The sequence below is a fragment of the Mustela erminea genome, chromosome 5 (genome assembly GCF_009829155.1).
Source record: "Mustela erminea isolate mMusErm1 chromosome 5, mMusErm1.Pri, whole genome shotgun sequence".
Taxonomy (NCBI): domain Eukaryota; kingdom Metazoa; phylum Chordata; class Mammalia; order Carnivora; family Mustelidae; genus Mustela; species Mustela erminea.
Window position 1 is genome coordinate 21,368,131 of NC_045618.1, and position 13,060 is coordinate 21,381,190.

Consider the following 13,060-nt stretch of genomic DNA (forward strand, 5'->3'; position numbering starts at 1 on the left):
AATCATTTGCCCCCTCTTTACAAATTTTTAACTTTTCTTTCTTCTTTGGTTTTATTAGCTAGTTGTATTAGTTCTCTATTGCTATATAACAAACTACCACAGGCACCATGGCTTAAAACAATACAGATACATTATCTTGCAGTTTCCATGGGTCTGGAGCCTGGAACATTTGGGCTTTCTGCTGAGTCTGAAGGCTAAAATCAAAGTGAAGCCAGATGCATTTTCACCCAGAGGCTTGAGGAGAGAAAGATCCATTTCCATAGTCCCTCAGGTTATTGGCAGCGTTTATGTGTATGGTTGTATGATTGAGATCCCTATTTTCTTGCCAGGTGTGAGCTGTAGAGGATCCAGCTGTTAGAGTCGCTCTCAAAACATAGCAGCTTACTTCTTCAGGCAGCAGCAGACTCTCCCTAGTGCTTCGAATTTTTGGCTTTACAAAAAGCCCAGACCCAAGGATTTGCCTGATGAGGCCAGGCCCACCCAGGAGAACCTTCCTTTTGATGAACTCAAAACCAGACTTATTTGGGACCTGAGTGTACTGCAAAATCCTTTTGCCTTTGTCATAGAGTGTAACCTAACCGCAGGACTGAAATTCATCATATTCATAATCCCACCCACTCTCAAGAAGAGGGGATTCTATAGGCAATATACAACCAGGTCGGGGGGAGCAGTTATTGGGAAACATCACATAATTCTGCACACCACACTGGTATTTTCCAGATTAGTTTTAAATATAGGTGACAATTTGGGCATCTTTATTTTGTTGTATTAAACTAAGATTTATTTTTCATAAAAAATAGTGATTGAATTTTATCAAATGCCTTTTATATATCTACTGAATGATATATTTCATTTTTGTCATATTAATATGATTAATTTTATTACTGTGTTTCCTCTTACTGATTCATCTTTCATTCCTGATGTGAACCCCCTGCCTTGTTCTTTATTCTTCTAAATGTACCACTAAAGTCTATTTTCTAACATTTTATTTAAAAATTGTATACCTCTGTTTATAAGTAAAATTGGCCTGTTTTCTCTTCTTGTGATATTTTACAGGGTTGTAACAGTTAGGCTGACCTTTGTAAAAAGAATTTGGAAAGTTTCCTTGTTTTTTCCCTCTGTGCTAGGAAAAAAAAATTGTGTTGGAAATCTCCATATTTTGAAGCTTTTGAAGAATTTGCCTGTGGGTATTTGACCACTTTCCCAATTTATTGGTGTTTACAGGTAAATTTAGTTTTTGATTTTAAGGGGACTCAATTGTAGTAACATATTTTCCTAGAAAAACATCTATGATATCCTGATATAGGCTGAATTTTTGTGTCTCCCTAAAATTCACATGTCAAAGCCTTATTCCCAGTGTGATGGTATTTGGAGGTTGAGCCAGTGGGAGGTGATTAGGTCACAAGAATGGAACCCTCATGAATGGAATTATTGCCTTTATAAGAGAAACCCATGATGTGAGGACTTGTGAGAACATGACCATCTGTGAACAAGGAAGTGAGCCCTCACCAGACATTGAATCTGCTGGCACCCTGATCTTAGATAAAGGGCATGCACCTGGAGGCATTGCAGATCTCTGGGGTCTAACACTCCACCCCCAAACAAACTCCACACAATGACCCAAGGCCAGAGTGGCAGGCAGCTGGAATCTGAGAGGCAGGGAGCAGGGTCAGATTAGTACACGGCTGGAGCAGACAGGTGCCTAGGCATGAATGTCCACTGTGCAGTGAGATGGGGTGGGGAGGGCTCCAACTGAGATTTCCAGATTGAGGCATGAGCTGAGCCCCTTGGAGATCACAGCATTTCTAGAGCTCAGGTTCTTCCTGGTTACTGGCAGAAGTATACCTGTCTTAGGGAAAATTTCTCTATTTGGGGTCCACAGAACCTCACTAATTAAGAGCAAGCAATGTGTTAACAACAAAAGACTCCCCAGCCTACAAACATCAAAGGAAGGACGCTGCAGTAAGTGAGAGTCAACAGAAACAACAAGCGACAGGCTTAGATACCTAATGTTCACTGCACATCTTGGATGTAAGAGCATCTGCATATGAAATATTTTAAGCCGTTGTACAGATGAGCATGCAGTAAGAGGCTGTCTGAAACAAATCACCATATTTGGGAAAAGATAAAAGCAGAACTTATAAATACATAAAATATAATTGTTTAAATTATCTAAATAAATGCAGATGTTCAACAGCTGGTTAAACGTCATTCAGGGAAAATTAGTCACCTGGAAGGTAAACATAAGGAAGTTTTTCAGAATGAAATACGGAAGGACAAGGGTGTGGAATATGTGAAAACAGAATTAAGAGGTTCGGAGGATGGAATAGGAAGGATTAGCATGAGATTGCCAGAGTCCCTGATGGAGAGAATGCCAGAGAGACAATATTTGAAGAGATACTGGCTATGCAATTTCCAGAACTAATGCAAAATGTAAATTCATCATGTCAGAAGCATAATACATGCCAAAAAGGATACATAAAAAGAAATCCACACCTAGACATAATACGCAAAAACCTCAGAACACTAAAGGCAAGCAGATGATTTTAAAGAGTAAGGACGGGGTGCCTGTGTGGCTCATTTGGTTAAGCACCTGCCTTTGGCTCAGGTCATGATGCCAGCATCCTGGGATTAAGCCCCATGTCAGGCTCCCTCCTCAGTGAGAAGCCTGCTTCCCCTACCACCCTGGACCCTGCTTGTACTTTCTCTCTTGCTCACTCTCTCTCTCTGAAACTTAAAAAAAAAAAAAAAATCTTTAAAAAAACAATGAAAGGGGACATGGGTGGCTCAGTTGGTTAAGCCACCGCCTTCGGCTCAGGTCATGATCCAGGGAGTCCCAGGATCTAGTCGCACATTGGGCTCCCAACTCCATGGGGAGTCGGCTTCTCCCTCTGACCTTCTCCTCTCTCATGTTCTCTCTCACTCTCAAATAAAGAAATAAAATCTTTTACAACAACAACAAAAAATAAAAAAGGGTAAGCACAGCTTCCTGCCTCAAGGAACAGCAGTTAAAAGGACAGCCAACTTCCTGATGGTCATGGCAGGAACCTATTGATGGTGGAATACTGTTTTCAGCCTATTGAGAGGAGAAACCATCGACCTAGAACCCTGTACCCAGCAAAACTACTTTTCTTTTTTTTTTTTTTTTTTTTTTTTTTAGCATGAAGGTGAAGTAAGACATTTCTAGATTAAAAAAAAAAAAATGGAATTGACCACTAAAATATCTGCACTAAAGGAACCTCTACGTCAAGGGTTCATAGCAGCCTAGGGAAGCCTGGGGAGCCCATCTCAGAATAAGTCTTTCTAATGCATAAAATGAAATAGATAGGATTATAGAGGAAACCAATTACTTTGAAATCTTTTAAAGTCCAAATATTTTAGAAATGTGTTATATGCTGCTTTATTAACTCATTAAATAACAAAGTCCAGTTGCGGGTTTTGAGTAAATAGCCCTGGTGGAAGGTTGCATCACACAGGGCAGGACCAGTTTGAATGGGTTCCAAGCTTATATGAAGTAATTTGCATAAAAAAACACTCACTGCAGAAGAGACTGCGTTGTATTCTTTTTTTTAAGATTTTATTTATTTATTAGACAGACAGAATCACAAGTAGTCAGAGAGGCAGGCAGAGAGAGAGGAGGAAGCACACTCCCCAAGGAGCAGAGAGCCCGATGCAGGGCTCGATCCCAGGACCCTGGGATCATGACCTGAGCTGAAGGCAGAGGCTTTAACCCACTGAGTTACCCAGGTGCCCACAGACTGTGTTGTATTTTGCTTGGGTTTTCTTTTGACTCATGGGTTATTTGCAGTATCTTAAAACAGTTTCCTTTTTTCTTCAATCAGGCTATCTTTCCCATCAGTGTCTAGTTTTGCTTTTATACATTGAGAGAATGAAAGCTACAGATTTCTTTTCTATCATGGAGGAAGTAGACTGAGAAGGAGAGTGGCGTTCCTTGTGGACGTTTTGAGTTTGATGTATTGATGAAGCTTCCAGTGGAAAGTGGTGTGGAGAAAGTCAGCACTGCCGGTGGGAGTGAATGGTTGGGAGAGCGATGGGTTTGGGGTTGTTCTGAGAGAAGGGGGGTAGAAGCCATGGAGATGGGGTGGATGGGAAGGCATGTATTTTTCTCAGAAGGGGGCTGCGATGGACACAGAAGGCATAATGGAGTCAGCCCTTCCATGTGGCTTCAGGGAGACCCAGACACAGAAAACCACCCAGAAAGAAAAGAAAATGTAAGTCGGAATAAGCAGGAGGTTCCCCTACTCCATGCACAGCATAGGTCTGAAGTCTGGAAAACGTGGGGAAGTGGGCTAGGTAGACTTCATTCATTTCAGGAAGCTCAGAATATTATTTGCCCCATTTTTAAACAACAGTTCTTTCTCCAGAAAGTGGTGAAGCCTGGCTTCTTAGGGGTTAATTGATGCCACGGTAGACAATCCTGCCATATGTTTTGTGAAATAATTGGATTGGCTTTCAAGTCTGCATTCTAGAAGGACTCGCTTCTTTACCTAAAATGTTGCGTTATCATTTGCCTTTGAACCAGAAGAGGGGCTTGGAAGAAAATTCTTGATTTGGGACAATGAAAGGACTTTCGATCTTAGAGGACAGGATTTAAAGAGCTAATTTCTTCCAGGCCTCTGTGTTCAGACAGCAGTACCAATCCAACAGGAAGGCCTTTGGCTCTAAAGATGCCATTACTTCCTGGCAGTCTATTATCCCCTTTCGTTGCCCTCAACAGCAGGAAATTCTGTCTCATTTTTAATATTATCACATGCCTCTATTTATGCTGGGCAGCAAGTGGAGAAAAAAAAAGTGGGTTGGTGTCCTTTTAACAACTTGCAGGTGCTCAAAAAGTTAAGCTTCTCTCTCTGAGCAATATCACGCCTTTGACATTCTTTTTTGGCTTTTCTTTCACAGCTATTTAATTATATGTTACTCTACTCTGACCCTCTTCAATGTCTTCATATTCTGTGTAAACTGTGGACTTTGAATAACGATATCAGCAAATTAAATGGGACAAAGGTTTCATGAGATGCAGTAATTTCACGGCTAACTAGCTCAATGACCTCATCCCTCACCAAAGTGGTACAAAATAAACCTGCAGAAGTACCAGAGTGGCAGAACATGCAACAATAATTCCCACCGGTAGTGGGAATTGAGAAAAAAAAAAAAAAAAAGGTTCAAACTAAGACCCCGTCATTTCTGAGGAGTTATGCTCCTCTCTTCTATGATGCCAAGTACACCAGAGGAGGCCTCCTCTGCTTCTCTGGTGTTCTGGGGTCAGGGAAGTCTGCTTCTTCTGAAGAGACATGGGGAGAGAGTGCACGTTTGAAAACAAGAATACAATATTCCACTCTTCATTGTTAACATTAGTGTATTAATAAGCTCGAGTGCCCGTAACAAAGTATCACAGACTCGGTGGCTTGACTAACAGGAATTTATTTTCTCACAGTTCTGGAGGCCAGAAGTCTGAGATCAGAGTTGGGTTCTGGTGAGGGCCCCTTTCCTGTCTTACAGGCTGTTGAAACCTCAGTGTCCTCATGTGACCTTTCCATGGTGTGCACTTGTTGGGAGAGAGAGAGAGAGAAAGATAGTAGAGAAATCTTTCTCATCCTGTCAGGCCACCATCCCATCATGAGGACCGTACCCCTTATAATATAATCTAACCCTAATTACCTCCTAAAGGGCTTACATCCAAATACCATCACACTGGGGGATTAGGACTTCATCATATGTATTTAGTCCATCATAAGGACATTTAGTCCTTAATAAATAGTCTTCTACCACTGTGTCACAAGGTACCACAAATTTTATAGCTTGACACAGCAACATTCAGGGTTTTTGTAGGTCAGGAGTCTGGACATGGCCTATCTGAGTCAACTGGCCAGGGTCTTAAAAGGCTACAGCGTGTTGCTAGGGCAACATCTTTGTAAGTGTCACTGAGTAGGACCACAGGAGTGATAGCCCATCATATTGATATAAAGGGGAGGGCTTTATACAAGCCCATGGATTATCAGGGATTATCTAAAGATTTACATGCCACAGAGTTTGATGGTTTTATTTTTTCCCTTTGTGTAGGGGAATTGGATCCATCTGTAATTACAGTTCTCAGTGATACTTAGAAAATGTAACGTTTTCTTCAGTAAAGCAAACTGCCCATACTTATTGGAGGTAAAATTATTTGAGGGGATTCATGGAATGATAACTGTGGGATGGAGGCAAGGAAGGTCAAGAATTTTTACTGTAGCCTAAGTTAAATGATTATTAACTAACTTCCTTTGTGTTTATAAATGCCTGTTCTCTGGAGGTTTGTGGGTTTCCCAATTATATGCCTGTTATAAGCAACTTGGCCACTGTAGACATTTGATAGTTTTATAAACTTCAGCTTAGAAGAAAAGATCAAGGCGTTCTGTCTGAGCTTATTAAACATGGCTTGAGAGGTCTGGTGGTAGTTTAGGGATTTAGTGGGGCCCCATGTACTCATGAATACATAGGCCCTTCCTGAGTAAGGAGGAGTTGGGCCATGTCTTAAAGAATAGGTAAAAATTTTTATGGTAGAAATGGGAAGTAGAAGACAGAGTATAAACACGTGTTTTCTGGAAAGTGTACCTTCCCATCCAATACCCAGGCTTTATTTGGTTCAGGCTGGTGCTGCCTCAAGGGAAAAAAGAGGATGCTCTTTGGAAATCATATCCTAAGGAGCAGGCAGGGTCAGGGCCAGCTGGGCTGGGGCCATCTCTAGGATTTAGATTTGAGAGATCGGGAGGAGGGGTGCCATTGTGGGAGGAGAGATGACAAGAGGGAGAGTGGTTTGGGTATAAAAAGGAAGAGAGAGGTTATAGACCTTGTGGATGAAGAATGGGGGACTGGGGCTCAGAGAGACACAGGAAAACAGTAATCAGGGATTTCCATATAGGTTGCAGCTGGGTGACATCATGAAGAGAGATTTGGGAGATGGGAAAGTGTTCGTAAATACTATTTGTTGATATTGAGTATGTTTGCAAAATGCATGCATCAAGAAAGAGTACGTGACGTGCTTGGGAGCAGAGCCATGTTGAGCTCTTGGGTTCATTTTGTTTGTTTGTTTTGTGTGTTGCGTGTGAATAAGATTCAGCAGTCTTCGAGGACAGGTCTTAGGGAGTGGGAAGGGAAGAGAGGTGGGAGGACCTGATGGAGCAGAGAAGGGAGGACATCTGCGGAATGATGCAAAGCCTAGTGGAGAGGGAGCCTCCCACAGGAGGGTGTGGTTAACCTCAGGTCTTCAAGCTGATCACTGCACTAGTGTGTTGCACTCAGCGACCCCTCTGGTGACCTTGGGAAATGTGTGGGCAAGTGGTGAGGGCTGAAGCCAGATTGCAGTGGGGAGGGAACAGTTGTGTCTCTGTGATCTGTTGGGCCCTGCCTCTCCCAGGGAGCCTGGGAATGGAAGGATCCATGGCTAGCATGTGCCTCAGGGATTGTGAGCCAGGAGCTGAGGGGTGGTTCTCCTGAGAGAGAAGACACAATGATCCTCATGGTGTCAGGGAGACATGGGGGAGCCAGGCTGGGGGGAGTGGCTGCTAGAAGAGGTCCTGGAGGGGACTTGCTCAGTGGAACCCGGAGCCATGTAGGCCAGTATGTGGGAAGCTGGGGATGTCATCTAGTGGCACCGCCTCCTGGTGACTTGGGAAGCTGTCTGGGGGACCAAGTGTAGGAAAGGAGAGAAGGAGCCTGTCAGGTCTGCTGTGCCCGGCACCCATGCACAGAAGGAAAGTAGCCAGGTGACTGGCAAGGGGGGAGCGCCGCCTTTCCCCAAAGTAGGGTTTGTAGTCCTCCCTGTGATTTTTAAGTCACAAAGCCAAAAAACTCACAGGAACAGAGTGGAGTAAGTGCTCTTCCAGCAAGTGTGTCCGGTCCTGGGCCCATCCATACAGAGCCTAAGTGATCTCTCAGGAGTTCCCGGTGGTCTCAGAGGCCCATGTGCCACCCACAGTGGCTGCAGGGTGAGCGTCCAGGTGGACAGCAAGCCTCATTGTCCCCCTGCTCCTGTACTTGGGCTGAATTCTAGAAGTAGTCCGTTTTCAAGCTGAGATGGTCAGGACTGTGTTGATGGTCGGTTAGAGGTTTCCAAAGGGTCTTACCTTCCCGCACTGTTTGTCCTTGCAGGTGCTGTTGTCTGGGCTCATTGGCGTCGTCTCCTGGAAGAGGCCTCTCTCGCTGGTGGTAAGTCTGCGCCTGTCTCCACGGCATCCAGGGAGCAGGGCCCTCCCTGCGGGGGTGTGAGCACTTTAAAGGTACCAGCAAAGAGAGTTCTGGCTGCTTTAATGAAAGCGGGACAGAGACCTTGATAAACCTGAGAGAGGCTCTCAGGTAACAACCAGGGCATATCCTACCTTCTGTCCTTTGGAGAATAGCCGTCTGGTGCTCATCTGAGATGCTCATGGGGTGGACTCTTCATTTGTTCTGTCTGGGTGCTGGGAACAAAGACATTTTAGTCAGTGTCAGTATAAGCGTTTTCTCTAGGTGTGTAAACATATTAGTGCACATGTGTATGTGCGTGGATGCGCCCACGGGCAGCCCCTCCTTTATCAGAGCTCAAGAAATGTCAGCCGCGTGTGTGTTTTGGGGACTGAAACTCAGTGTTTCAGAGGAGAGTGTTTATTTGCTCCAAAGGCACAGGGGTATTGCTGGAACCCCTTCTCCCATGGCCACAGCCCCATGCTGGGGAGGAGCAGGTCACACAGGAGATGGAAAGAATGGGATGGTTTTTCCATCGGGCAAGTAGCCTGAGCAGATTCATGTCTATTGATTTGTATGCATGTTTTTCTCAGGGTGTGCATTAATATATTTATGTCCATGTCAGGGCCAGACGAAGAGGTTTTCTGGGTTTTGATGGATAATGAAAAAACACGGCATGGCTTTTTTTCTCTTTTGTAGGCATCAATTATTTAAAATCTCTTCTTTAAGTGATTAGGTTTGGAGATAATGACATGTACTAAATATTAATGGAAGTAGAAAAATCCCACAAATCTGCCTGTTGTAAACACCTTCCCCTCCCGAGAGTAACCACAGCATCCTGAGGAGGCATCGGGAAGAGAGTGGCATTAATTCAGTGAACCTCTTCTCCTATGACTTGTTGAGAAATTTCCTTTAAAAAAAAATTTTTTTGTTTTTGTTTTTTTGTTTTTTTAATGTAGAAAGTATCAAACATGCACACAAGTCGAGAGAGAAGCTAGTATAATGAATCCCTGTAGACTCCCCGTCTGTCTTCTGCAAATATCAACCTTGGCCTGTCTTATTTGATCCAAGCCCCTTGCTGGAGTATTTTAAAGTAAATCACAACTAGTGTGTCAAGGAGCTGACTCCACTGTGCAGTGGGAAATGGTGGTGGACATACCAGCTGTGGGGCAGATGCCCTTTGGCTGTGCTTTTGGGCTCCCTTCGGGGACACGGGGCCAGCCTGTTCCATTCCTCCTCACCTGCCCTGATGAAACAGGCCAAGGAAGGCCTCTTGTGCTGGCCAAGGAAGGCCTCTTGTGCTGGCTTCCAAATAAGGAAAAGCCACAGTGGGGCTGTGGTGAGCATTTTCTCCCATTCATTTATTTCTACCCAAGCCCCAGGTAGGAGAGGAGGGCCTCCCCATGCTCAACTGACCACTTTCTTTACTTAGGGAGGTAAGGGGATGGGTTAGGATAACACTGGGTGCTGTCACAAAGCCCAGACTGTCAGTGGCCTAACATGGCACGAGTAAAAACCCAAAAGCTCAGCCAAAGGACATGCTTCTTCTTGAGTGGTCATTCCAGAAAGTGGAATGGATCCCCATCACAGGGGATCCAGAGACCCTGGTTGCTTCCTTCTAGAAGGGACTGTACCGTTCCCTAGGCTTGTGGACTCTTATTTCATTTTAGTAGAATGGGAAAGGCAATGTGGATGGGCTTAAATGTGACCCTCATTGCTCACACGTCAAACCACTGTGGAGAGCCTGTCACATGGCCCTTTTGGGCCGGGTAGGAAGCTGGAAAAGGTAGTCCCTTCCTGAACTTCCCAGTAGCAGCTCCATACTATGTAAAGAGGCGGCAGGAATTTTGGTAGAAAATTGCTCCTCTCTACAGTGAGATCATTTTTCTGTGTTGACCAGGACAATACAGTCTTTTTTATTTAAATTCAATTAGCCAACGTAGAATACATCATTAGTTTCAGATGTAGCATTCAATAATTTATGAGTTGTAACAATACAGCCTTTTGATTCGTTAGTAAAAACTCACTTGACTCAGCTAGAACTGAGGAATCAATGAATTCTTTTTTCCCAATCTAGAATTAATCTAGAATTAAGGAATTCTTTTATCCCAAGCTCCTGTTTCTATCCTCTACCATAATGATAGTGTTTCCTTCTTCCCGGAGCTATAAAAGTGAAGGAGCCACTCTGGCCATTTTGGTTCATTTCCAGGGGTCTCACCACCACTCCCTGTCCCCACGAAGAATTCCCCCTCCCCCCACCCAGAGGGAGTTGCCCTCTCTGAAGGAGGGTGTCTGTCTCTCAGGGTGGTTGGAAGAGGCAGTGTTGGGCTCTGCCAATCCAGGATCCGCACCGCCATGCCCCACGCTTGCGGGGCCTGGCAGGTGAGGACAGCCATCCGTGGGCATGCTGAAGGCAGGGTTTTGGTACCGTCACTGGTCTGCTGGCAGTGCCTTTCCTCTGAAGGGCTGGTCTGTGGGGTCATATCCTAATCTCTGCTACATGTCCTTTCTTTCCATCAGTCCAATCTTATAAAACACAATGGGATGAGGAACGGTATCCTTTTTGCCTGGAGTGACTGGTATGCTGGTGGGGAGACTGTGTTAGGAAAAAGCAAGGGAGAAGGGTCAGCAGGCTGTCTGAGAGGATGGGAAGGAAGGTTGCCCCTTCCAGGCTGGTGAATGTGATGCCAGAGGGAAAACGAGGAGAAAAATACTGGGACTTTTTTGCCCTGGTATTTTATAAGAGCCTTTCATAATGCTGGAAAGTGATAATAGCTATTTCAGTAGAGAATATGTATTTTTGCATTAATGTGGTTCTTTTCTTCTTTTTAAATTGAAGTATAGTTAATATATACTTATATTAGTTATATAATATCAGGTTATATTGTTATATTAGTTCATAATTATTATATGATATAATATTTCAGATATACAATAGAGTGATTCAACAGTTGTGTACATTACTCAATGCTCATCATGGTAAGTGTACTCTTAATCCCCATCACCTATTTCAACCACCCCCCATCCACCTCTCTTCTGCTAACCACCAGTTAAGAGTCTTGTTTTTTGGTCTCTTTTTTCCTTTGTTTGATCATTTGTTTCTTAAATTGCACATGTGAGTGAAATAATATGCTATTTGTCTTTCTCAGTCTGACTTGATTCGCATTATATTCTCTAGGTCTACCCATGTTGTTGCAAATGCAAGATCTCAGCCTTCTTTATGGCCAAGTAATAGTCCTTTGTGTATATTTACCCTTTTTATTTATCCATTCATTTGTGGACAGACAACCGGGTAGATTCCAGATCTTGGCTATTGTAAATAATGCTGCAATAAACACAGGGATGCATATGTCGTTTCCTTTGGGTGAATACCCAGTAGTGGAATTACTGGATCATATGGTAATTGTATTTTTAATTTTTTAAGGAACTTCCATACTGTTTTCCACAGTGGTTGCACCAGTTTACATTCCTACCAATAGTATGCAGGGGTTCTTTTTTCTCTACATCCTCCTCAACACTTGTTATCCCTTGTCTTTTTGGTTCTAGCTATTTTGATGGGTGTAAGGTATACCTCATTGTGATTTTTTTTCTTATTGTGATTTTGATTTGCATTTCTCTGATGATTAGTGATGTTTAGCATCTTTTCATGTGTCTGTTGATTGATCTTCTTTGGAAAAATTCTATTCCCTGGTCCTTTGCCCATTTTTAAATCAGATTATTTGTCTTTTTGGTATTGTATGTATATGTCTTCTATATATTTTGAATATTAACCCCTTATTAGTTATATTATTTGCAAATATCTTCCCCATTCAGTAGGTTGCCTTGTCATTTTGTTGATGCTTTCCTTCATATGCAAAAGCTTTTCATTTTGATGTAGTCCCAATAGTTTAATTTTGCTTTTGTTTCATGGCCTGAAGACACATTTCTAGAAAAATGTTTCTGTTGCTGAAGGCAAAGAAATTACTATGATTTCTTCTAAGATTTTTATGGATTCAGGTCTCATATTTAGGTCTTTAATCTATTTTCAGTTTATTTTCATGTATGGATAAGAAAGTGGTCCAGTTTCATACTTCTGTATATAGCTGTGCAGTTTTCCCAGCATTATTTGTTGACAAGACTGTCTTTTCCCCATTGTATGTTCTTATCTCCTTTGTCACAAATTAATTGGCCGTATAATCATGGTTTTATTTCTGGGCTCTCTATTCTGTTCCATTAATCTAATTGTCTATTTTTATGCCATACCATGCTTTACTTTTGATTACTACCACGATGTATTATGTCTTAAAATCTGAGATTGTGATATGTCAGCTTTGTTCTTCTTTCTCGGGATTCCTTTGGCTTTTTGGGGTCTTTTGGGATGCTATACAAATTATAGGATTATTTGTTGTGGATCTGTGAAAATGTTGGTATTCTGATAGAGATTGCATCAAATCTGTAGATTGCTTTGTGTAGTATGGACATTTTGACAGTAGTGGTTTTTCTAATCTGTGAGCATGGAATAGCTTTCCATTTGTTCCATTGTGTCATCTTCAATTTCTTTTATCATTGTTTTATGGTTTTCAGAGTAGAGGTCTTTCACCTCTTTGATTATGGTATTTTATTATTTTTGGTGCAGTTATAAATGGGCTTGTTTTCTTAATTTCTCTTTCTGCTACTTCTTTATCGCTATATAGAAATGCAACAGATTTCCGTATATTGAATTTGTATCTACAACTTTACTGAATTCATTTATCACTTCTAGTAGTTTTTTGGTGGAGTCTTTAGGGTTTTCTATATATATCATGTCATTCGCAAAGAGTGAAAGTTTTACTTTTTCTTTACTAATTTAGATGCCATGTATTTT

The 13,060-nt window shown here is 42.5% G+C and overlaps 1 protein-coding gene across 3 annotated transcripts in view; it reads left to right on the forward strand.

The window, feature by feature from the left end:
* The window catches only part of FAM189A1 (family with sequence similarity 189 member A1), a 480,984-nt gene that overhangs the window by 200,759 nt on the left and 267,165 nt on the right, over positions 1-13,060 (forward strand). For all 3 annotated transcript variants that reach the window (XM_032342237.1, XM_032342238.1, XM_032342239.1), the window contains exon 2: positions 8,146-8,202. In XM_032342237.1, the coding sequence (XP_032198128.1) occupies positions 8,146-8,202 (57 nt within the window). The remainder of the gene's footprint in view (positions 1-8,145; positions 8,203-13,060) is intronic.